Source organism: Mustela erminea, chromosome 8 (genome assembly GCF_009829155.1).
Source record: "Mustela erminea isolate mMusErm1 chromosome 8, mMusErm1.Pri, whole genome shotgun sequence".
In the NCBI taxonomy this organism is placed as follows: domain Eukaryota; kingdom Metazoa; phylum Chordata; class Mammalia; order Carnivora; family Mustelidae; genus Mustela; species Mustela erminea.
This window is the reverse complement of record NC_045621.1, coordinates 71,619,775-71,642,426: the sequence shown is the minus strand read 5'-3', so window position 1 is coordinate 71,642,426 and position 22,652 is coordinate 71,619,775. Positions and strand designations below refer to the sequence as shown.

Here is a 22,652-nt window from a genome sequence, read left to right as displayed (position 1 = left end):
TCCCTTGACTTCTCTGAGCTTCATTTTCCTTACCTGTGGGGCAGAGATCGGTAACTACCTACCTGATGGAGGTCAGTGAGAGGAGGCAGTAAGATGATACCTCAAAGAATTTTGCATAGTGCCTGCGATTACTATTTATTAAACAAAAATGTATGTGTTGGTATATTAGCTTATGTTATCAGTTTTCTGTTACTTCCATACAAAGCACTGTGCTGAGTATAAGGATTCCCCCCACCCGCCAAATCTGAACCTTCTTTTTCCCCCCAAAATTATAACCTAATTGCTAATTGAGAAACAATACAGAACCCCACAGGAAGAGTAAAAGAGAAGCTGGACACAACTTTTCCCAGACTGCTGTCTATTCTCAGTAGCTTCATGTCTAGATCTAAGGCTGATATCTGTGTGCTCATCAGCCCTGCCTGAACAATGAGAGCACGAAATGGCAATCCACGCTTCTCCAGCAAATATTTGTTGACATCAGCTACATGCCAGCCATGTGCTAGGTGATGGATACATCACTCTTCCTAAGGTTTTAAGCAGCATTCAGGGTCTGTTTTCAATATTTTGTTTAAATTAACACCTAACTTCAAGCCTTCAGAAATTGGAGGGAGGTATTATCATTAGTCCCATTTTACAGATGAGGAAACTAAACACAGAGAGGTAACCTGTCCAAGGCCACACAAATAATATGTAGAATTGGATCAGGACTGAGCAAAGTGAGGCTAGGGTCTGTCTTCATAATCCCCATGTCTTCCTGCTGACTGAACTTGATCATCCGAGGAGACAGTTTCATCCCTCTCGCATGGTTTGTTTACTCCTCTTTTTGATGATAGGATGGGGGCTTCACTCTCTCCGTTCCTCTCCCCTCTGAATACGTCAAAAGGGGCTATAAAATCCCCATGGACACCCGTTAGGCCCTCCTTTGACCACGCTGGGTATCATCGGTTATCACGTTCAAGGTAGTCTCTTCTCTTTTGAATAAGAATTATAAACATACTTTGATAAATTTAAAATATCTACCTTAGGGGAGGTTTATTTCGTAATCAAATAAAACAGATTTCTAACATGAAGGTTATGACAGCCTTTGAAGTATTATTTAAATTGTCTTAGACACAAATTACTTATAAAATTAAACTGTCACTTTATAGAAGAATTAAAATTAATACTCTTTTCATGATTCTGGCACTTGGGCATAAATTCCCTTATGTAAAATGCTCTGAATTTGGAGGGCTAAAATCTGCACCCTTTTCCCTGCCTGTTCTTGGGTCTCTGCTGGTAAAAGGCAAAGAATACAAGCCATCAATAACAACAGGAGAGAAGGAAAAATGTTTACTCAGAGCCAAATGTCACTTTCTTTCCAAGTTCTTCAGCTATGTTAAAAAAAAAAATCATTAAAAAAAAAAAAAAGAAGAAGAAAGTGTCCTATTTGCAAATAGAAAACACTGTAAAAAGAGAAAAATGGCTGCTCAAATAGTCTCAGGGCATAAATTTTGCTTAAGGGATGGGTGCTATCCTCATACGCTCTCTGCAAAACGTAGACCATCCTGCACACACAGTAGACCAGGCACTAAGTTTCATCCATGGTTAGCGAATGACATACGAAGAACAGAATTGCTCCCTTGAAGTTGAAATCAAAGAGCCCTGGTGAGCAGCCGTATGCACATCAGATCGGGAGGGCACACACATGTGTGTGATGGAGGCAATCCAGAGAGAGGGGCACGCTTCCCAGGGGTTGTTTTAAACAATGACAGACTGCAAAATCGGAATGTGATGTGTTGCAACATGAAACACACACACGTGCGTGCACACACACATGCACACGCTTGTGAAAAAAATTACCAAAGTCCCTCAGAGCCAAAGTTTAGAAGAACACGTGCTCTGGACACAGCAACCGTAATTTCAAAATCACTCCATTTACAATTCCATTCCTCATCTCTTTGATCACTTTGGCACACTATTCAGGAAATAACAGAAAGAGAAATATGAAGCTGGAGACAGAAAATTTAATTATAAAACAAAGCCACCCACCTTGCTTTCAGGGTCAGGAAGTACAATGGCCTTCTTTTGCAGCAAGAATGAACTTAACACCAGTGTCTTAAATGATCATGTATATATTTTAAAGAAAAGGAAATGGTTCTTTTAAAAAAAAAAAAAAGAGCTGCTATATCTCAATCCTCATAGCAAGTCTTACCAAAAAAAAAAAAAAAAAAAAAAAAAAAAAAAAGGGAAAGAAAATCAAAGCAGCATACTGTGGTTCTTTGGCACAAGGCAGAAAGCAGAGTCCTGGAGTCACTCACTATTCCCCTGTTTTGCAAAGCAAAACAAAAAGCAACAGCAAAAGGTGCTGTTTGTCAGGAGGGGAAGGACTTTAAAACACCTCGTGCCCTCCTGGGTCCCTCCCAGAGCCTTCTTTCCGTAAGGGCTGTAGAAGCCGCAAAGATCAACACCAATGTCATCATCGGCTGCTTAAATGCCACAAAAGTACACTTAGAAATGAGAGGAAAGTGACAGACACGGATATGCTGAGCCAGCCCCACTGCCACTGGAACAGCCTTAAATGCCCACACAAGGAGAATAAAAAGAAAAGCACATTTTGCAATAGAATAAATTCTTTTTTTTTTTTTTTTTTTTTTTTTATTGAGACCGCGGAAAGTCACATGACCCTGCATGTAGGCTTTTAGGAAAGCAACCGAAATGGTAAAGAAAGGCGCGGGGGGCTGCCTCCTTCCTCCCGCCGCCTCTCAGCCCGTCCCGCCGCGTGTCCGCATTCTTCTGGGCGCATCTGTGGAGCTATTAAGTGGGATAATCCCTCTGGCCTTTGATACATTTCTGGACATGATTATTTCATTACTCGCAGTATATCAGTAGGATCATAATAAAAAGGACTTCTGACAACCTGCCAAGAGTTTTGTGGCCTTGTAAACACAAAAGTGCTCTAATAAAATTTTATTAAGTGTTAAAAAGTCATAAAAAGTGAAATAACATAAACTACAAAATTTACTGTCCTCAGCAAATGCTGAAAATATCGTCCACAGTAAAATTAAATTAGCATGTAATAGACAGAGAAGCAGTGTGGAGTGGATTTAAAAGAGGATCCAGGGAAAATGACACTGTAACCCAATCTGGGTCACGGGGATTTAATTCGGATTCTTCTCCCTAAATGTGAATAAATGTGCTGATTACAGACAAGAGCTCCGGGGTGACTGGAGTCTCACACATTGTCAATACTTTGGGAGAAATAATATATTGCAGATTGTAAGGAGCGGGGGAGCCCGAGCGGGCGCGGCGGGGAGCGGCCGAGGGGCAGGGTGTCCACTAGGGCGCGCTGCGAGACCGGGAATCCCCGCCAGCGGCCCACGCGGCCGCACCGCCCCAGCCGCGCGCGCACGCTCTGCCCTCGCCCCTCTCGAAATCATATTTACACTTCTTTCTTTTTTTTTTTTTTCCTTCCCCCCCTTTCCTGTGACATTTTCTCCAAATCGGAAAGTGATGTGTAAGTCGAGCTTCGCCGCAGGCGGCCCTGGGTCTCCGCTTTCAGACTCGGGGTCCCGAAGTGGGGTGCGCTGCCCCGGCGCTGCTAACCCCGGGAACAGAGTGGGGACCCCCACCTCCAGTCCAGCGCCCGCAGGCCAGGCCGCTCCGCCCAGGGAGGCTGAGGAGTACGCGAGGCCCACGGCCGGGGGGGCACTCGTGCGCTCCGAGCGCGGCCGGTGGCCAGCCCCGCGGCGGGTTCAAGTGCATGCCCGTGGTTGGAGCCCGAGGCTCTGCGAGCGAATTCTCCCCCGCTCAGCCCCCTCTCCGGAGTTCAGTGTGCCCCGCCGCTCCCGGGACCCCTCTCCCGGCCCTCCCAGCCGCGCTGAGCCGCCGAGCTGGGGCCCGAACCCGGGCGCCTTCCTTCCCGGCCCCGGCCCCGACCCACGGCGTGGGGCTTCCCAAGAGCAACGCGGAGGCTCCGCCTGGAAAAGAAGTCCGACTTCCTCTCCACCCTGCTCTGCTGCAATCTGGATTCGGCAGGAAATGGCTCGAACACCCACCCCGCGCGTTTGCAGTCAGCCTTCGCTTTGCTGAAGGGAAACAGCTCCCACCAAAGTCTTGCCACCCCCTCCCCTCCCGAAAGACCCGCGCAGGTTTGTAAAGAAGGGTGCGAGATCTGAACAGTATCTGTGTTCTAGGCGGAGAGATGTTGGTGATGGTGCCCAAAGAGAGATGCGGCGCTTTTGAGGTAGAGATCAGCCGCGGGCCGCATCTTGTTTTGTAGTTTCAAAGTCATGCAAACGCGCCCATCTGAGGAGTCACTATGGGGAGCGTATTGATGAGAAGTTGGTGAAATAGGAAATAGAAGGGAGTGACGTTTCGTGGCATCCTTTTTCTTCAGAGATGTTCAGGGTTTTAAACTGCATTTAACAATTAGCTACATCTTGCCAGAAAGTAACTGTTTTTAAGTAGACCGGTTGCTAAAGCTCAGAAGAGGTAAGTTAGGTGACCCCAGTAAGATGCTCCCGTTTCCTGCTGAGCCTTGCTCGCGTTACTAGGATGAGGATGCCTGAGATTTGTGGTTTGACCGAGGCAAGAACAGTGGAGTCTGATGTGCCCAGAACAGTGGAGTCTGATGTGCCCAGGTAGCGTTTAAAGCAAATGCAGCACCCAAGGATCTTTCTGATAAGCAATGTTCCACTTGACACTTCTCGCTTAAAATAAATATAACTAATTTATAGTGAGAGTTGTAGCCCCATGTTCTAGATTTTTTTTCTTGTTGTCATGACTTATATGGGAAAAAAAAGTGTTTTTTTTTTAAACAATTTTTTAAAAATGCTTTTTATTGTCATTTGCGAAGTATTGACTTTGAAACAGCCTGGACTGGATCTTTGGAGTTAAAGAAGCAAACAAGTCCATTTAAATGTGGTTTGACATTTGCTGTCAAAGGATTTGAGATGTACTAAAAACAGAATTAAAAGGAATGGATATAAATAAAAAATTCCTTTTTGACTCTATTCGCCTGCCTGGGGGGAAGGGACAGATGACATGTCAGTGGCTCAGTCTGTGAGCCATTCCCAGCAAGCAGCAGTTGTAAATGTGGTCGGTCAGTGTTGCCTTTGAAAATGAAGGGCAAGTATGTTTCTGGAAACACAGAAACAAATATTTTACCGCAGACGATTTTCTCAGTAGTTCAGACTAAAAGTCTTGTATTTAAATTTTGATGAGAAACGTTTTATGGCTCCTCTGTGAAATCCAAAAGGAAACTTTATACTTGTTTTGTTCTGTGTTCACCTTTCAGACTGAAGTTCATCTCTCCTTCAGAAAAAGTTGTCGCAATTATTAAAAACACCATCCTGACTAGCAATTTTTAATTCTCTACAGGTAGATAAGTGATTGGTGTAGTAATTTTTTAAAAATTTAAAGAAGATTAGAACAACCCTACTCAAGGAGTTTAGCGGAGGGGAGAGGATTTCCAAACCCATAAATGCAGTCTATATAAAATTGTAATATCTAAGGCTTTTGCAAGGAAACTTGGAAATTAACACATTTTATATGAATATCAAAACACATTTTAAAGTAAGGGTTCTTTCACACTATTTCCCTCTTTCAGAAAACATCAGAGATGTTTCTATTCTCTAGAACCACTATAATCAGGTAAAAGAAGATTACTACATAACAACATTACTGGCAGGTTGGTGGATCTTTTGAATGTATTTGAAGGGAAAAGAATATTCTTGGCCCTTGATACTTCGGAGGTACTCAAAAAGGCTGGAAGTTTGTAAAAATATTTAACTACTATAATCTATAAGACCATTAAAATGTGCAAGTGGTTCTATTCTAAGTGACTGAGAAGTATGTTTTCCAACCACTTCTTTAACTTTGAAATTTTTGTGTGTACTTAAATTAGTATCTTTCTTTTAAATGTTCCAAGTATTTTGTTATATTAGCTGTATTGCAATAGTGTTATTGAACTTTCTTGTTTTCCTTTCTACATGAACAGTTGAGAAATATTTTATTCAAATCTTTTTTTTATATATATCAAGGGATAAACATGAGCATGTCCCCTGTTGAAGTAAAAAATTAACCCAAGTTCATTTTTCTCTCCAAAACTTGACATTGATTCTGATCTCACAGTTCATATGCACTCAGTCGGCTACTGAAATTAATTTGGACATGCCAGTTTGCAGGAAAATTTTAAGACAGCACAACTTTTACGCGGAAGAATATATATTAAGGTAGGAAATAGCCAATAGCCGAAGTTAAACCAGGAGGCATACCTGTAGCTTTCTCTCATCTGGATGGCAATTTTAAAGGTAGTTTTGCACTCAGGAAGGATTTCCTTGTTCTCTGTATTTATGAATACCTAAATTATGCTACACTGCAACTTAAATAACCAGATACCAAATTTATGTATTTTTAAGGTGACTGAGGCTAAGGATATGAGAAGCAGATTGGCTTCATGAAAGAAAGCAAGCATTTAAACTTGTATTTTAAAATACAAACTTCATTTTGGTTCCTGACAGAAATCTTATAGCCAGCTCGTCAGTTTTCCAGATCAGTTTTAAAGCAGCATGTAAAAACTGCCTTTTTCACATTAGAAGTTCGTATTTAAGTTTCCTTAGCTGCAAAATCGCTCTAAAACAGAATGTTTTATGTTAAGGGCCATTTCATGTGTTGGTCCCATTGATTACATATGAATGTATAAAAATCTTGTTTAAAGACCAGTAAAAGTGAGGAAATTCCAAGTCAAGCCGGCTAATTCCATTCATAATTCATCCCGAGTGCCTGACTTTAAAAAGTTGCCAACAGTTTATAGCCATACATACAAAATCAGTTGACTTGCTTTGTAAGCGGGGCAGAAGGGTCAACTTTGACCTTGCTGTTCAGAGAAGCTTTCGTTGATAAAACTAGGAAATGTAGGTTAAGCTTTTTGGTTACGCAGGAATTTTCCAACATCAACACTTTTTTGATTTTCACTTTTTGCAAATGTAAACACGGAAGGACGAGTGTTGCGTTCTGTAACGGGATTGCCTTTCACCCACCCATTTCCTTCCCGCTTGCACCTTTGTTCAGTAATTCTTCTGAGTATGCTGGGAGAATGAGGAGCCCGGAAGGGAGAAAATAGCATGATCCGCAGCCTGTCCCCTCCGCCATGCCCATCACCAGCCCTTTCATTTGTAGAGAAGTGGACAGGAATTCAGTACTCATTCTGACATAGTGGGGACCACTGCGTCCATGGCCCGTTGATTTGGGAGGCTTGGCAAGACCTTCCCCCAGACGTGGCACTCGGAGCTGGGAGAAACAAAGGGGGAGTCCTGTGCCCCCATCCCGGGGAGCCTACAGGCTGTCCTTCAGACCTGAAGCAATCATCAGCTCATTTTTCAAGGCTGCACCATAGGCCAAATGCCTTCCCTCGGTTTTCAAGTTCAGGGAGACACTGTTAAAACCTTTTCATAGTTTCTCAAACATGCTGAGCCATTGTCATTTTAAACCAGACCAATTTTAAGAGCGAAAACTAGCCCAGACAGAGTCTTTACCTAGTAACCAATCCGATGTGAACTCAAGCACCTTTTTAAAAATAAGATGTTGAAAGGGTGGGTTTCTGGTGGAAAGGCTGCTGTCCATTTAGTGTGGGGGTCCTCAGGACCAGTTAATATCCACCAAACACGCATCATTAAACTGGAACAAACATGACCCTGAATTGCTGACTCCCCGTTTTCCTGAATGTAGGTCATTTTGTGTCCTTACAAGTTAACGTTTGAAGGGATTTCCTGTCTTTGAAGTGTAGTGCTTTGTCACCTGTTTGGACAGCCTCCTCAAAAATAAAGGCTCTGTTCCTACTTTGAAAGACTTAGTCACTCCGTGTTCCCTGGCTAGTTTCCCCAGCCACTGCCGGCCATGTCTCTGCAGGTGCAGCTGTCTCCTTTACAAGTCCATGCCTGCAGAGCCCATATTCCAGGCTTCATTTCTTGAGGTCAGGGGCTCCCAGAAAAGCCCGGAGCCATCCATTCACCTGGGCGAAGCCATAAAGAGGTAAGCTTTCAAACTGAGGAGCGATATATCAAAATTCTTAGCTTTGGAGAACTGGAATAACTAGTGCTCAGGCATTAGAGTCTCATGCTAGAGCAAAGACAAGAGCCGCAGCCAAATGTGCCATAGTGGGCGACACCCATTTAAGTAATGGCCCGCACTGAAAATCATTGTTTTTAAGAATGGATTCTTTTTTTTTTTTTTTTTGGTAATCAATTTGTAGCATTTAAAAAAAATTTTATTTATTTATTTATTTATTTTCAGCTTAACAGAATTCATTGTTTTTGCACCACACCCAGTGCTCCATGCAATCCATGCCCTCTCTAATACCCACCACCTGGTTCCCCCAACCTCCCACCCCCCCACCGCCCCTTCAAAGCCCTCAGATTGTTTTTCAGAGTCCATAGTCTTTCATGGTTCACCTCCCCTTCCAATTTCCCTCAACTCCCTTCTTCTCTCCATCTCCCTATGTCCTCTATGTTATTTGTTATGCTCCACAAATAAGTGAAAGCATATGATAATTGACTCTCTCTGCTTGACTTATTTCACTCAGCATAATCTCTTCCAATCCCGTCCATGTTGCTACAAAAGGTGGGTGTTCAGCCTTTCTGATGGAGGCATAATACTCCATAGTGTATATGGACCTCATCTTCTCCTTATCCATTTGTCTGTTGAAGGGCATCTTGGTTCTTTCCACAGTTTGGCGACTGTGACCACTGCTGCTATAAACATTGGGGTACAGATGGCCCTTCTTTTCACTACATCTGTATCTTTGGGGTACCCCAAAGAATGGATTCTTTTTAACTTACGAATGCATCTCCTTTCATTGCTTTTGATTATATGGATCCTACAGTTAAATATTTTCAGTGAAAATGTGCATATTAAATAAGTAAACATCATTCATATTGAACAACATCTTAGGAGATGACTAGGAGTTGGTTCTAGGAACTGGCAGTATGCTTATTTTTACCAAATGATGCAACGTGAGCCAAACCTCTTTATAAACTATAGTACACCCTTCAAGTGAAAAGCTATTTGCAGATATTTAAGTGATCATTTACCCTTAACACGTGCACCAGCTAATCTGGTAGTTAGCCATAGCCACTAGCTTATCACTACGAAGACTCAACTTGTTTTCTTTTGGAGAGGTTCAGTAATTGTTTGAAAGCCCGGGCACAAATCAGGGATCATCACAGTGACCCTCACCAAGAGTGTTTTCCTCTTAATATTAAGTAAACTGTCAGAAGTTTATGAATTTGGGGGGCTTTCTTTTCAAAGAGCTGGACTCACGTATGCATGACATTGAGACATTCTGGTAAATAAGAGGGAGAAAATAAAGATAGATTCCGACACAGTTCCGGCTTAAGGTCACGATCAAAGAGAAGAAAGGGGACAGAAACTGAGCTGCCTAAAGGAAGGAGTATGAGGCTAAATCTGTATCTCATTTTTTGATAATGAGTTGAAATGCAGTCTTGATGTCTAGACATTTTCTTTTGGTGGGTATTAATCACCCTGATGCGTTTGATTTCTGGGGAAGAAACTGTAGCCATTGTAATTGAGTCTGCCCTACTGGGTTGCTTTCCAGCTAGTGCCATAAGAATCGTCTAGAAAAAACCATCACCTTCACAAAGCATCCATCGGAAGGGTACACCTCTTGCGTCTCTCACAAAGCAGGTGGTGCCCCATCCAGCTGAGGAGGTAGACTCAGATTCACGCGCTTGTCTCAGGTTTTTGGTGGTCTTCTCCCTGGTCCTTGCTCTTGGCAACTACAAGCCAAGTCATTTGTAGGGTGTGTGTGCATCCGAGTGAATTCCATAGCTACCAAATGAAAATTCTGTCTGTAGTCACACACTCCTGCACCTTTCACGTGAGTAAAATGTTCCAATTATTTCTTGATTACATCACAGATGATATGAGGACAAGACAGGTGGAAACAGGATACAGAGCAGCTGAATATCTCTGCAAACTCGGAGCACTTAAAAACACTTTGAAGTCACACAGCTGCTCTTTCTTCTTTTAATTGTCTTCCGTAAAACTCCAAAATCCCCACAATGTCTACCTTAAAAGCACCAGGAGTATTTTAATTGGGTAATAACCGTCCATATTTTCCTTCTGATAAATTAAGAGGAATTAAGAATGAAATTTTATGATGATTATAAACTGTATTACTGACCCAAGGGACAAGAACAATTATGAAAAATATGTCCTACCTATCTGGCGTGAATATGAATTTAGACTTCTAAACCATCTTAAATGTTCAAGCATCTTACTAAAGCTTTTAAAATAGTATTCACGTAATGATTAGAGGGTAACACATAATCATGATTGAGATCATGTCATCAATATTGCCGTGGGCTCGGTGCCAAATACTGAAGCTGACTTGGTCTTTGCCTGTTGGGCTTCTGATAAAGATAGAAAAACTATGAAAGAGGTGAAAGAGGTAACAGATCTTGTGTCTTCGAGATCCCTTTTTTTGGGTCAATGATTGTTTTAAAAATGTTCTTACCAATCACATCTTTTCCTCTTCTGCCCCTCCTGCTGTCTCCCCTCCCCCCTCCACTCCCTTCCTTTCTCCTCTGATTAAAATTACAAACCATGAGAGGGGAAATGGTTGTTGGAAAACGTGAAAAACTGGTGAATCAGGTTTTGACTACTGAATATTGGGAGTGGATCTGGACAAAATGACTTTACAGCTAGCAGCTGTCTGAGGATATGTTCAGTTCACATGAACATGAAAACTTACTCAAGGCTAACCTGTCGCGCTCACTTAGCCCAGCTTTGGCCAGAGCCCAGGATAAGAGTCCTCTTGGAGAGCGGAAGCATTTCGAGCTTTGAGTCTGTGCTCCCTGCCAGCCCTCATGATACATTAACTCTCACAGTAAACTTCTGAATGAATTTAAGACCACGAGGGACACTGCCAGGTTTCCACCATGTGAGCAAAAATGGGCACTCTTAAGTGGAGGGGCTGCCTGTGTCCGAATGTTCCTTAAGCCCAGCCCTGCAGAGTCCCAATTCAGGCACTTATCTATGTTAGCAGAATTAAGCACTTTCGAGTTTATGTTTAGCTGTAAATGGCTTGTTCCACCAAAGTTTCGGTACTTTTAGCATGACCTGCCTCTACTATGATGGCAGAAAATCCCCAAAGATTTTACCTCTGCCTGTGGGCCTGGGTTTCTTTCCAGCTGCACCGTGTGTCCTCTGGTGAGTTGCTTAATTGGTCTGAGCATTGGTTTCCTCACTTATAAAATGAAGCCAGTGATACCTCTGTGCTGTATTATCATATTAAAAGACCTAATATTTGTAAATTAAGTTTAATTTGTAAATGAATTTGTAAAATATCTGGCACACAATTTATAGTCAGTAAATATCTTCCTGGAGTTGCAAGGGAAAAAAAAACCAGATTGAATCTTTCATCTCAGTTTTCATCAGCTGAAGTTTTAGAGATTGTTCAAGGAAAAAGAGCAACTAAATGCACAGTTATGATACTGGCATCTGGTTGACACTCAGAAATATAGCTCTGAATTCAAACTTGGGATTTCAGGGCTAGCCAACCTTCCCTTTTCCCATCATAACTGAAGGGGAAAAAATTTTTTTTTAACATAAAAGAACTTAATTCTTTTTACTCCAAGTGATCACCTTTTACTAGACAAGTCAGGTTAAAAACTGACCCAAAGACCTTGAGGTACACCATTTACTTGAAGAAAGGGAAAAAAACAAGGCAGAAGTGTTTGGTGCACATGGGAAATGCAAGAATGACAGAGCTTTTTTCTAATTTGTATTTTACAAAATTCTTGTGGGAAGTGGCTTTTGTATGCCAGGATCCATTCCTGGTTAGTTTTATGGCCACCTCGTGCACTCTGGAGTGTAGGACCTGGACTAGACATGCTGACACACCTATAAGAAAAGGATGTGATTGGTGCTCCCTTTGTGTTGTAACTGATACCCCAAATCAATGGGCGATAATTGCTGCATAGATGAGACAACAGAGGATGTGCAGTAACTTTTACGTCTGGGCAATATTTTAACAGTCTGACAAACTATTTGATCTCGATCAGCAGTGTGAAGCCCATTCACTGTCAGTCTCGAGAAGGGTTAAGTAAAGCATCGTTGAATCTTCACGAAAAGATTGTTTACTGCAAAATACTGAGATTTTTCAACTGGAGTCAAGAGATATGACACGATTTTATATTGATCCATTCAGTGGGCCTTGGGAGCCAATGAGAAGACACCGGAAGAATACATGAATGATGTAATCATTAATGAATCTGTTCATAGTCTCAATATAACAACAGAAAGAGATGCTAAGACATCTTACTCCAGAAACAGAGCTGTTCCTACATGTGTCACTCCATCACTTTGGATATCAAAACTGAGCTGGTTTTGTGGTAATTATGTAGTTGGCCAGACTTCACTGAATTTTGGGGTTTAGGTCTTCCTGGATATTCTTGCCACAATTGCCTGAGTTGGATTCAAGATTTACTTTTAAATTTTGGATAATTGGCCTTTGCTCTTTACAGGTGCACAGTCATCTTAGGTGGGGCTTTCCAATTTTATTTTTCTTGATTACACTCAACTAAATTATAGTCAGATGATGCCTCTAAAGCTTAGTTTTTCCCTCTGGTGTTCCCTGCTGACCTACATATATGTGCCTCGGTGTCCTCATATCTAAAGTATGACTCCATAAATATTCATTCTAAGATTACAAATCAGTATCTCTTCAATCATCTGGTCCTACATTAGCTAATACATTTTGGAGGACTCTAGTTTGTTCTCATCCTTTTGTAGGTAAGTATGGACAAGGTGGTAGGATGTGGGGGTTCTCGTTTGCAAGGAGAGGACATTCCACGTGGGGTAGTGAAGGACCTCATTATTTGAGAAGGTAGAGCATTGAGAGCTAAATTGTATTGTTCATATCTCAGTGGTTTAGGAGATCAAAGGAAAGATGTACCAAGGAGGACAGAAGGAACTAGGAAAGGATTCTCCAGAAGAGGTATGTTTGGGGGTGGGCAGTTTTGGATAGATGCAAAGAACATTTCCAATAAGAGGAACAAGTGGTAAAAGTGCTGAGGCAGAAATGAGCTCAGTATGTACTAGAACTGTAAGGATTCCGAGAAATCGTGCCTCTGTGTTTACCAGTCTTATCTTTCTGGAGCTAGCCAGTTAACTTAGGGACAGATTTGACAGTCTGCACATACTGAGGTCTACTTCATTTTACCTTTGTGTCTTACTTCTCTCAAACTCGGTTAAAATGTTATTCTGGATCATGTCATTTCCCTACTTAAAACCCTTAAAACTTAAAAAATGGCTCCCCGTTGCTCAGTCTCCTCTAGACTCCTGGCGAGGACTTCACGACCCAACCCTCCCCATCTTGAACTTCATCGCACCTATGGCCCCTTCTTACTTCCCACAACCCATTATTAAGCACCTGGAACCCACCATATTCTCTCTTGTCTCTGGTTTCCCATATGCTCAGGTCTCAGCTTGAATGTCCCTTCTGCAGGGAGACCCAGTTAAGTCTCCGCTGCCATCTGCTCTCACAGCTAGCTCCCTGCAGGAAGCACATTTTGTCTTGATTTCTTAATATCTGTCTTTCCCAGAAGACTATAAATTCCTTGCAGTGAGAAAGCCTGTTTGGTTGATCATGAGTGGCCAGCACAGAGTCTGGCCCCAAACCATGTATTCTTGCATTCAGGACTCCCTATTAGATGCCATGTGCCAGGCCCTAACACAACGGGGAAAACAAGCAAAAACCCTGGGCTCTCTGTTTTTCTATTCCACTTGGAGAAACACACACTAAAGCTAGCTACAAATAAAATGTAGAGAATGTATATATTTACAGGCTAGCGTAAATGCTTAGGAGAAAAACAAGGCAGGAAGGGAGGACAGAAAGTGATGCAGGAGGAGGTTTAGGTGGAGTGGCAGGGAATGCGTCCCTTCTTTTGTCAGTGACATTTGAACAAAAACCTGGAATAGGTGAGGGGGTGAGGTGTGCACATACCGGGAAAGAATGGGCAGACTGAAGAAGAAGTGGGTGCAAAGGCCAAGACTCGTGGATCCCAAGAGCAGTCAGAGGGGCAGCGGGCTGGAGTGCAGAGAGCTAGGAAAAGTAGAACACAAGGTCAGAGCATGAGCATGAGGACGGCGAGGGGAGGACATTAATCATGCACATCAATAAATTGGTGTAGGATTATTGTTTGTTCTTGTTATTACTTAATAATATACGCACTTGGGACGCAAAGACCCAGAGACACTAGCCTGTGTCCTCTTCTGCTTTAAAGACTTTTTTAAATTTTATTTTATTTACTTATTTTTAAAAATATTTTATTTATTTATTTGTCAGAGAAAGAGGGAGAGAGCACAAACAGGGGGAATGGCAGGCAGAGAGAGAAGGAGTCTTCCCGCCCAGCAGGGACTCTGCTGCGGGGCTCGATCCCAGGACTCCGGCATCATGACCTGAGCCGAAGGCAGACATTTAACCGACTGAGCCACCCAGGCATCCCCGCTTTAAAGACCCTTTTAAATGACAATTTTAATGACTTAAAACAGTGCTAATAATTCAACATGGAACAAAGCTCAGCTATCATAAGCTGATCGTGTGAAACGATACTGAGGCGAGCATCTCCTCGCGGGTGTGGAGCAACATATGGACCGTATGGGACACAAGGAGCAGAGGACCACGCCTTGTGTTTCTGCTGGAGATTTATGCCTGGAGCTGCAAGAACAGGACAGTAGGTGACTCCAGCTACCAAAGAGTTGTGTTATAGAACGGACCCTCCTTGGGGAAGGCAGTGCGCATGGTAATGATACAGACAAGAGTGGCCGCGTCGTTACTGTTCGGACTCAGTTCTTTGGGGGCCTTGTTCTTCGCCTCCTACCAGTATAATTAGCAATTAAAGTAAGTATTTTATCAGGTGACACTCGGCACCGGAGTGAATGAAACAGAGTGACTCTGAGCCCAGGGAAGGAGTTTCAGACATGCCAGGAAGGAAATGCAAGAGGAAGAAATTGCTTTTTGGAAATATCTCTCCGCAGCTACAGATTCCAGAGCTCCTAAGCTGTGGGCCACTGGGCGGGGGGGTGGTCCCAGGGGTCCCGGCGGTGCGGCTTGTCACTCAGCATGCCCGACGGGCTCTGGTAGCCGCCCGTGCTCCGCCAGCACATGGCACACCAGCCTTCCTTCTCTCAACACTTGGCTGCCTGCCGTGTGGACATAGGCACACAGAAATCAAGGCTGAATGTACAGCCTGTCTCTTTCAAAGCCGGCCGTCTGACTCTCGCCATGAGAACAGCCTTCCCACCGCAGAGCTCAGTTTCAGCTGCTCCACAACGGAGAACGACACATCTTCATGTTTGTCCAGAATCTAGACTACATCGCTGTTCTCTGGGTGCCTTGGCACAGGATGTGGCAGGGAGAGTATCAATGCTCAAGAGGAAGAAAGAGTACTGTAGGAAAAGCTGTTTGTTGGTCCTCAAGAACTTCCTAACAAGGCCACGTGAAATGGGAAGAGACAAAATACCTGTAAGGGAGATCTGCATGCTTCTGTTCTGACCTGAGGCTCAGGCACAGTTTGGGAGGCGTTGACAGCTTCTTGACATAATGTGATGTCCTTGGCATGTGACTGAAGTTTTGGCCCTTTCTGACTTTTCTCTGATCTCCATCTTTGGAGATTGCTCATGAGAGGAGCTGAGCTTCAGTTTGGCCCGAAATCCTATGGCGCTTCCCGCTACATGATCAAAGTCCATTGCAGGCATCTGGGCTCGCGCCAGCCAAGTTCAGATCGTGCTTCACACAGGGCTTCTGGTGCCTCTCGACCACGGGCTGACTGGTTTTGATCTTGACCTGCACATATTTGAGGGAGTCTCAGGTCCCTTGCTGATAAGCCCCGCTCCACCGAGCTCTGCTTTAATTAACGTTGCCCTTGGGTTGGGTCGATTTCCCATGTTTCAGCACCTCACCGGGTGTAACCTTATCTTCCCGTTTCACTGGCGTGATGGATCTGAAAGAGCACAGGTGAAGTTTGTCTTTGACTTGACAGCTGGATTACTTCCAGGTTTCACAGCCACAGAAGAAAAGTCCCAAATCCCAGCTCTTCTTATCATTTGGCATTTTATGGAACAGCCACAGTGGGTGTGATGTTAATATGGTTAGACACGGTTCCAGTACAATGAACTTACTGCTTAAAAGTGTGTGCATCTACTAAGTGTGAGTGGGAGAGGCAGTGGAAATCAGTGAATTGTAGGTGTGCTTGAGGGGTGATGGCGGGACGGCTCCAGGAGACGTGGAAAGAGGCAAGTGGCTGCTGCTGAGCATTCAGCTATGTAAATAAATGCATATAATTGAAGGAGACACAATGTTTCATTACCTTTTCAGAAGGGTATCCAGAAGAAAAAGGAGGATAGCCCAGTGTCCTGAGGAGCCCAAGTCCTGCAAGAAACTTCTCAGGTCAATTTGACACAAGCTTTGATAGATGGTCACAGTGCTCTTCCCTTTGTTTTGCATCTGCATTTCTCTCAAACACTTGTTTTTAAAACCAGGAAACTTCATCACCACCCCCACCTTTTGTTTTTTAAGTCATACTCACCAGCATACTAAGAAATTCCTTTGCAAAACCTACCTGCTCTGGGAATTCAGCATGGCCCAAGCTAAAGAGGGTGCCCTTGGATGGGGTGCACCAGAGACAAGGAGGGGAGTCACCCCGGTCATCAGAGATCGTGGGTGTGCACGTGCATGTGTGGGGGGGGACGTGATATGTCATCTGTCCTTACTGTGGTCTGCATGGAGCACCTTCTGATACTCTTCACTCTCCCTGTGAAGATTTCTAAATAGTGATAGCTTCTCAGATCGTGTGAAACCAGGAAGGATTTGCCAAGGAGAGGAGAAAGGGTATTTCTGTACCCTGGAAAGGGATCTCCTCCACTACAGATAGTCAACCTCTTTCCACTTACTCATCAGTTTCTTTTGAGTTAACTAGAGAATATGACCCTCTCTGAACGACCTGGGTCTGAGTGGTAGCTTTGCCACTGACTAGATGTAGTTATAAAGATTTTATTTATTTATTTGACAGAGATCACGAGCAGGCAGAGAGGCAGGCAGAGAGAGTGGGGGGAAGCAGGCTCCCTGCTGAGCAGAGAGCCCGATGTGGGGTTTGATCCCAGGACCCTGAGATCATGACCTGAGCCGAAGGCAAAGGCTTAACCCCCTGAGCCACCCAGGTGCCCCTAGACATAGTGTCTTAGTCCATTTTCTTTGTTTGTCTGTTGGAGTCATTAGCACATCGTGGAATTGCTGCAAGTATTAAACGAGCTCACATACGCTCAGTACATGTGTTCTGTGAATCATCTGCAGTCCACTGATATACTTCATATTAAATTCTGTTTCTATTACGATTCCTTACGTCAGAGATCGACAGACGTGATTTTACAACATGCTAGAGGTCTTCAAACATACATGTTCCTCACAAGACCATTGTTAACAAAGCGTCCATTGCTTCTTTTATTCACCATGGCAGAGATAGAGCCGGGCGTTCACTCTCAAGGGTCTCACATCTTGCAAAACCCAAAGACATTTATAAATACAGTCCCTGCTTTAAGAATTTTACTTCCTGGTTGTGGGTCCGTGATTATCCAACCAGTGAAGGTCATAAGGAGCTTTTCTTCAGAAAGATAAGGGCATAGGTAAGGATTTGGTTCATCAGCTTGTCACATCTCTCTTACAAGACCAAGTATTTGTGAGTGATGCTGAGTTAGGTAGAAAATTGGCTTTCCGGCCTTCCTTGGCCCCACCAGCCCAAAACATACCGCTGTATTTAAACAAGTTGATGATTTTTAATTTACTTATAGAACATTTAAATATCTGTTGAAATTTTTCTTTATAAACATGCATTATGCTTCTAATAAACAGACTCAGAAACTGAAAAACTGGCACTGAAGTTTGACTTGGTGGCATTTAGCATACAAACATCGGAATGCTAGCAAAACGAATTTTTGGATGCAGGCCATGTGCAAGAGAAGAAACGAGGAACCACATATTAAGGATGGATTATATATTCTGTTGCCTCCCAGAAGTCCTCTGCTGTGCTGCCCTGGGTAAGAAAGTGATGAGTGACTGTTACTGATTACAATGCAGATCCTGTTTTCACTGGGTCCTTTCTGTTTGGCTGTCAGAAAGGATTCACGCCCACCTGGTTTTATCAGCTTACTGCATGGTACCAGCAGGAATGATGGTTTTCCTGCCAGAATCGCTCCACTGGGAGACCCAGATTCTTTGGGCACAGTGAAGGCTCAAGACTGCACAGAATGAGAATCCTCAACAAAATCGAGCTGTGTCTGGAGCCAGGAGCCATATTCTTTGTCCTTGCCTCAGGCTGTGGGTTTAAGAGGAGCCACACCCAGGAGCTGCTTCCCAATTTAAGGATGTATGTTGGAAGTTTTGAGGATTCCTCAAGACTATCAAAGCAATACTTCGTGGGGTGGAGGAGAGGATAAAGAGTAACGGTTGGGTGGAGGGCATCCTGTGAGTGCTGACTTGGTAGATGCTACAAACGATTGGATTTTTAGATTTCTAGAAGAAAAGGGGTAATCTGAAAACAGAATCAAACAAGTCTCATATAGTGGAGGAAGATCACTGAGTTGGGGTTGCTAGACTGAAGTCTAATGACATACTCAAAAAATATTCAGAGCTGTAGGTTTCTTCCATCTATGACTCTGGGTGATGAAGTCCGAGCTTCCTCTTCTTGAAGGTGCGATGATGTATGCACAAAGTAAAAGAAGGTACATATGCAAGATTTCTATCTTCTCACCGCGCCCCCCACCCCTTTACTCTGAGCTCCTAGAAGCCAGGATCTTGCATCTCTATACCCAGAGGGCCCTCTAGATAGTGGGCAGACACTTAGATTGCATGATTGGTTATGCTGATGATTGGCTGGTTGGCCCTGAGAAAGCAAGTTGTGACTGGAGGTGTTGAGAGGAGCCAGCAGGAGAAAGCAGGTGCTGGAAGGCAACACCAGCTTGGAGCACCCAAGTGAGAAGTGGGGCCCTTCGAAGCTCCTGCTGTCTGCGGCTATCGAGAAGAGAACATTTAGATCGGGAGAGGGAATGGCCTACAGGATTCCTGTCCTGGTCTTTATCCGACAGAGACTTGTGGGAAAAGGTCCCAGCTCTCGATGCTGTGAAGCAAGAAAGGCAGGTGGCATCAGTTAGGCCGTTCTGCTCAGTGCGGCTGAGCGTGATGGATGGCTCCGCGCGCTGTTTATCTGGTGCGGGTTGGTATTTCACCTCTGTTTTCATTAGACTGATGGTAAGGTAATAATTCTTTCCTCTGGCTGAAAAATCTGTCTTCAGCCATTTGTTGGTCTTCTTGATCGGGCCCCTCAGGTGCACAGAAGTCACCCTAAAGGAGATTTTGAACGAAAACGTAAATAATGCCGGTCGGCGTCCGAGGAGCTCTCCAGCAACACAGGCATCTGTGAGACTCGCTGTGGCGGTCAGGTGCACAGAGCCCCATTTACTCAAAGAGAACCGCCTCAAAAAATGGCCAGAGGTAACCACACCTGCAGGGAACAAAGAGCCAATGTCAGGCTTTTGTCTCTTGAAAATTTCAAGCTTATTTGCAAGTTAAATGAAGGCAGGGCAGTCTTCCCGCCCTCCAGGGGTTTCCAGGAAGCTGTGAGTTGCGGTGGGAAGTGCTCCAGGCTGGGATTCAGAAATCTCTCCACTGGTTCTCCCCACCGGCAGCTGTCTTCCTATCTCTGCGACTCAAGTTTCTTCATCTCTCAAACAAGTAATAGTATATGCGATGGGTTTTAATCGAAAGGTCTTATCAAGATAATGTAGTTTTTTATTTTTCTCCAAGGCTAGTAGGAACACACTGGAAACAATGACGGAGGCAAGGCGCATCAATGGGCTGCTGCGCTGTAGCCCCTCCCCATTCCTAGCCACTTTGATGAGGAGCCCAGAAGGCAAGAGGAAGGTATTAGCTCAGTCAGCATTGGTCAAGGAAGCCATCTTCCCCACAACGGACAGGATGGGTCCTTCCAAGCAGCATTCTGGGTTTGCCAGCTGGTGAGCAGGTGATGGGACCACACAGAATGTGTGAAGCTGCTCCATCAGCAGGGATCAGCTGAAAAGTTGCATCCCTCAGTAGGTCGTAGTCAGGTCATCGGGAGACATAGTTGGCATCTTGTACTGCCCGGTCTCCTCTCAGGTCCTCCACTCACAATGAGGGTCCCTTCCATCCCATCAACCTGGGGATAGCCCACCCATCTTTTCTGTATTGTCGACCACTTAGCTTGATAAATGGTTCTTTTTTACTATAACTACGGTGAACATATATCCTGATTTGCCCTGAATAGTCCGGTTTATGCTTTTTGTGCCAGAGTAAATATTAGAGCACTCCCATTAACTTTTTTTTTTTTTAAATTTATAGAGAGCGAGAGAGCACATGTGAGTGGTAGTGGGGGTTGGGGCAGAGGGAGAGAGAGACTCTCCAGCAGGCTCCACCCTGAGCATGAAGCCCCATGCAGGACTTGATCTCATGATCCTGAGATCATGATCTGAGCCGAAATCAAGAGTCGGATGCTTAAACAACTGAGCCACCCACGTGCCTTCCCCCATTAAGTTTTAAATTATATGGCACCCAAAACACAACACACGACTTTTTTCATAAGCAACTTCCCCATCCCCAAGGAACACCTCATGTATTGCTAATATCCTCCCTGCCATCATCTTAGTTGGTCGATGACCTACAAATATGAATAAATTGTTACTTTATCATTTTCACACAGCAATCCATATTCGTCAATATAATTTTCAAGGTATTCCTGACTGGCTGGGGGAGTTATTGTGAAGAACTGTGGTTACTAAAATGTAACGCTTCTAATGAGGAAGGATTTTTCCCCCAAATACTTCTTTGAAGATTAACTAATGAAGCTTTTGTGAAGAGTCAAATGTCAGCTCCTATTAATAATTCTGAAATAACAATTCCAACTAAAGAATTATTTTTGCTCATTCATTCTTCAATTAAGGAATTAACAAACATTGCGTAATGTTTCCTGGCACTGTGCTCGATACTGGAAATTCAAAAATGGACACTCTCTGACCATATGGAATTGATAGAAAATGGGGTAAAGAGACAAGAAAGTGGTGACAGCCTGACTGTGGTAACGCAGAGCAGAAGCCCCCAGTTCAGCTTCGGGCCACTTCAGTGGAGAGGGATGGCTCCCCAGAGTCCGGGACATGGAGTGTCTTGAAGGGCATGGAAGAGTTAGCCTAGGGAGAAAGCTATGAAAAGCATTTTCTTTCAGATCTTTTCTAATATTAGAAAATAAAATAAGGAAGACAAATTCAGAAGTCAGGAAACATTTCTTTTGCTTCAACACTGATGTCTTCCTGTTGATTTTAAAGGAAACTGTTGCTAACGGCAGAAGCTTCTAGTGGTCTGAGGGACACAGGGGTTGAATAAGCTTTCAAAGTTAGAAGCTCCCTTTTTTTTTTTTTTTAAAGATTTTATTTATTTGGGAGAGAATAGAGAGAGCACAAGTAGGGGGAAAGGCAGAGGGAGAAGCAGACTCCCCACTGAGTGGGGAGACTGACGTTGTGCTTGATCCCAGGACTCCAAGATAATGACCTGAGCCAAAGGCAGACGCTTAACTGACTGAGCCACTCAGGCATGCCCATAGTTAGAAGATTCTTAAAAGGCTAGAGTTTGGGGCACCTGGGTGACTCAGTCATTAAGTTGTCTGCCTTTGGCTCAGATTATGATGCCAGGGTTCTGGGATCAAGCCCCTCATCAGGCTCACTGCTTGGTGGGAAGCCTGTTCTCCCCCTCCCACTCCCCCTGCTTGTGTCCCCTCTCCCGCTGTGTCTCTCTCTGTCAAATAAATAAATAAAATCTAAAAACAACAACAACAACAACAACAACAAATAACAAACTAGAGTTCTATAAAATCACTTTCCAGTAGAAAGTGGTGATTCACATATGGAATTTAAAATTTTCCAATAATCATATTACAAAGTAAAAAGGAACAGGTGAAATTAATTTTAATACTATTTTTTTAACCCAATATATACAGAAATAGTATCATTTCAACATATAATTAATATAAACATGAGATATTTTGCAATCTTGTTTTCACGTGAAGATTTCAAAATCCAGTACGTATTTTCCACTCAGAGCGCTTTTCAGTTCATAGTAGCCACATGTGAGAGCTAGTGGTCTCCTATCGCACAGTGCAATTTCATGACATTGGCTCTCACTGTGCTCACCAATAAAACTGAACCCAAAGTTTCCTGACTTGGTTTATTCATGACTATTAATTATATAGGTAGCATACACTTCTTCAAGGAGACACAGAGATTCTACAAAGATCTATGTTCTGTCCTAAGTATTCCCTTATATTTGACAGCCAACAGTTTATAACAATAGACCCTGTGTCTCCAACTATAGAAGCTTTTTAATTGCGGGTGTGGCCAAAGCATTTTGGGCTTACGGGTTGGTTATAGATTCCTCTGCCCCGGGGGGCCAGTTTGCGAGTGTGCATCTGTGACACAATCCGGAACCAATTATTTCATCACCAAAGACATGTTCAAGGCAGACCTTCACATGGAACATGGCTTGTGACAACTGTTTTCTTACTGAAATAGTTGCA

The 22,652-nt window shown here is 43.6% G+C and overlaps 1 protein-coding gene across 2 annotated transcripts; it reads left to right on the top strand.

Annotated features, from left to right (window-relative positions):
• The first annotated feature begins 3,488 nt into the window (after positions 1–3,488).
• Positions 3,489–20,415, top strand: LOC116597843 (translation initiation factor IF-2-like). 2 transcript variants are annotated; one of them, XM_032356092.1, is made up of 3 exons: positions 3,489–4,127; positions 12,935–12,997; positions 17,909–20,415. In XM_032356092.1, the coding sequence occupies exons 1-3, from the start codon at positions 3,740–3,742 to the stop codon at positions 17,977–17,979; spliced, it is 522 nt and encodes a 173-aa protein (XP_032211983.1). In that variant the 5' UTR covers positions 3,489–3,739; the 3' UTR covers positions 17,980–20,415. The 2 variants fall into 2 exon arrangements, 1 of the variants encoding a protein (XP_032211983.1); XR_004288804.1 differs by lacking the exon at positions 3,489–4,127 and adding an exon at positions 7,890–8,010.
• Positions 20,416–22,652: the final 2,237 nt, after the last annotated feature.

Excerpts from the sequence above, each read along its gene's own strand:
- LOC116597843 (XM_032356092.1), top strand. The coding sequence starts at position 3,740 with ATGCCCGTGGTTGGAGCCCGAGGCTCTGCGAGCGAATTCTCCCCCGCT. Across the intron at positions 4,128-12,934 it reads CTCCCGAAAGACCCGCGCAG|GAGATCAAAGGAAAGATGTA; the intron begins GTTTGTAAAGAA and ends TCAGTGGTTTAG. Across the intron at positions 12,998-17,908 it reads GAAAGGATTCTCCAGAAGAG|ACTCAGAAACTGAAAAACTG; the intron begins GTATGTTTGGGG and ends TCTAATAAACAG.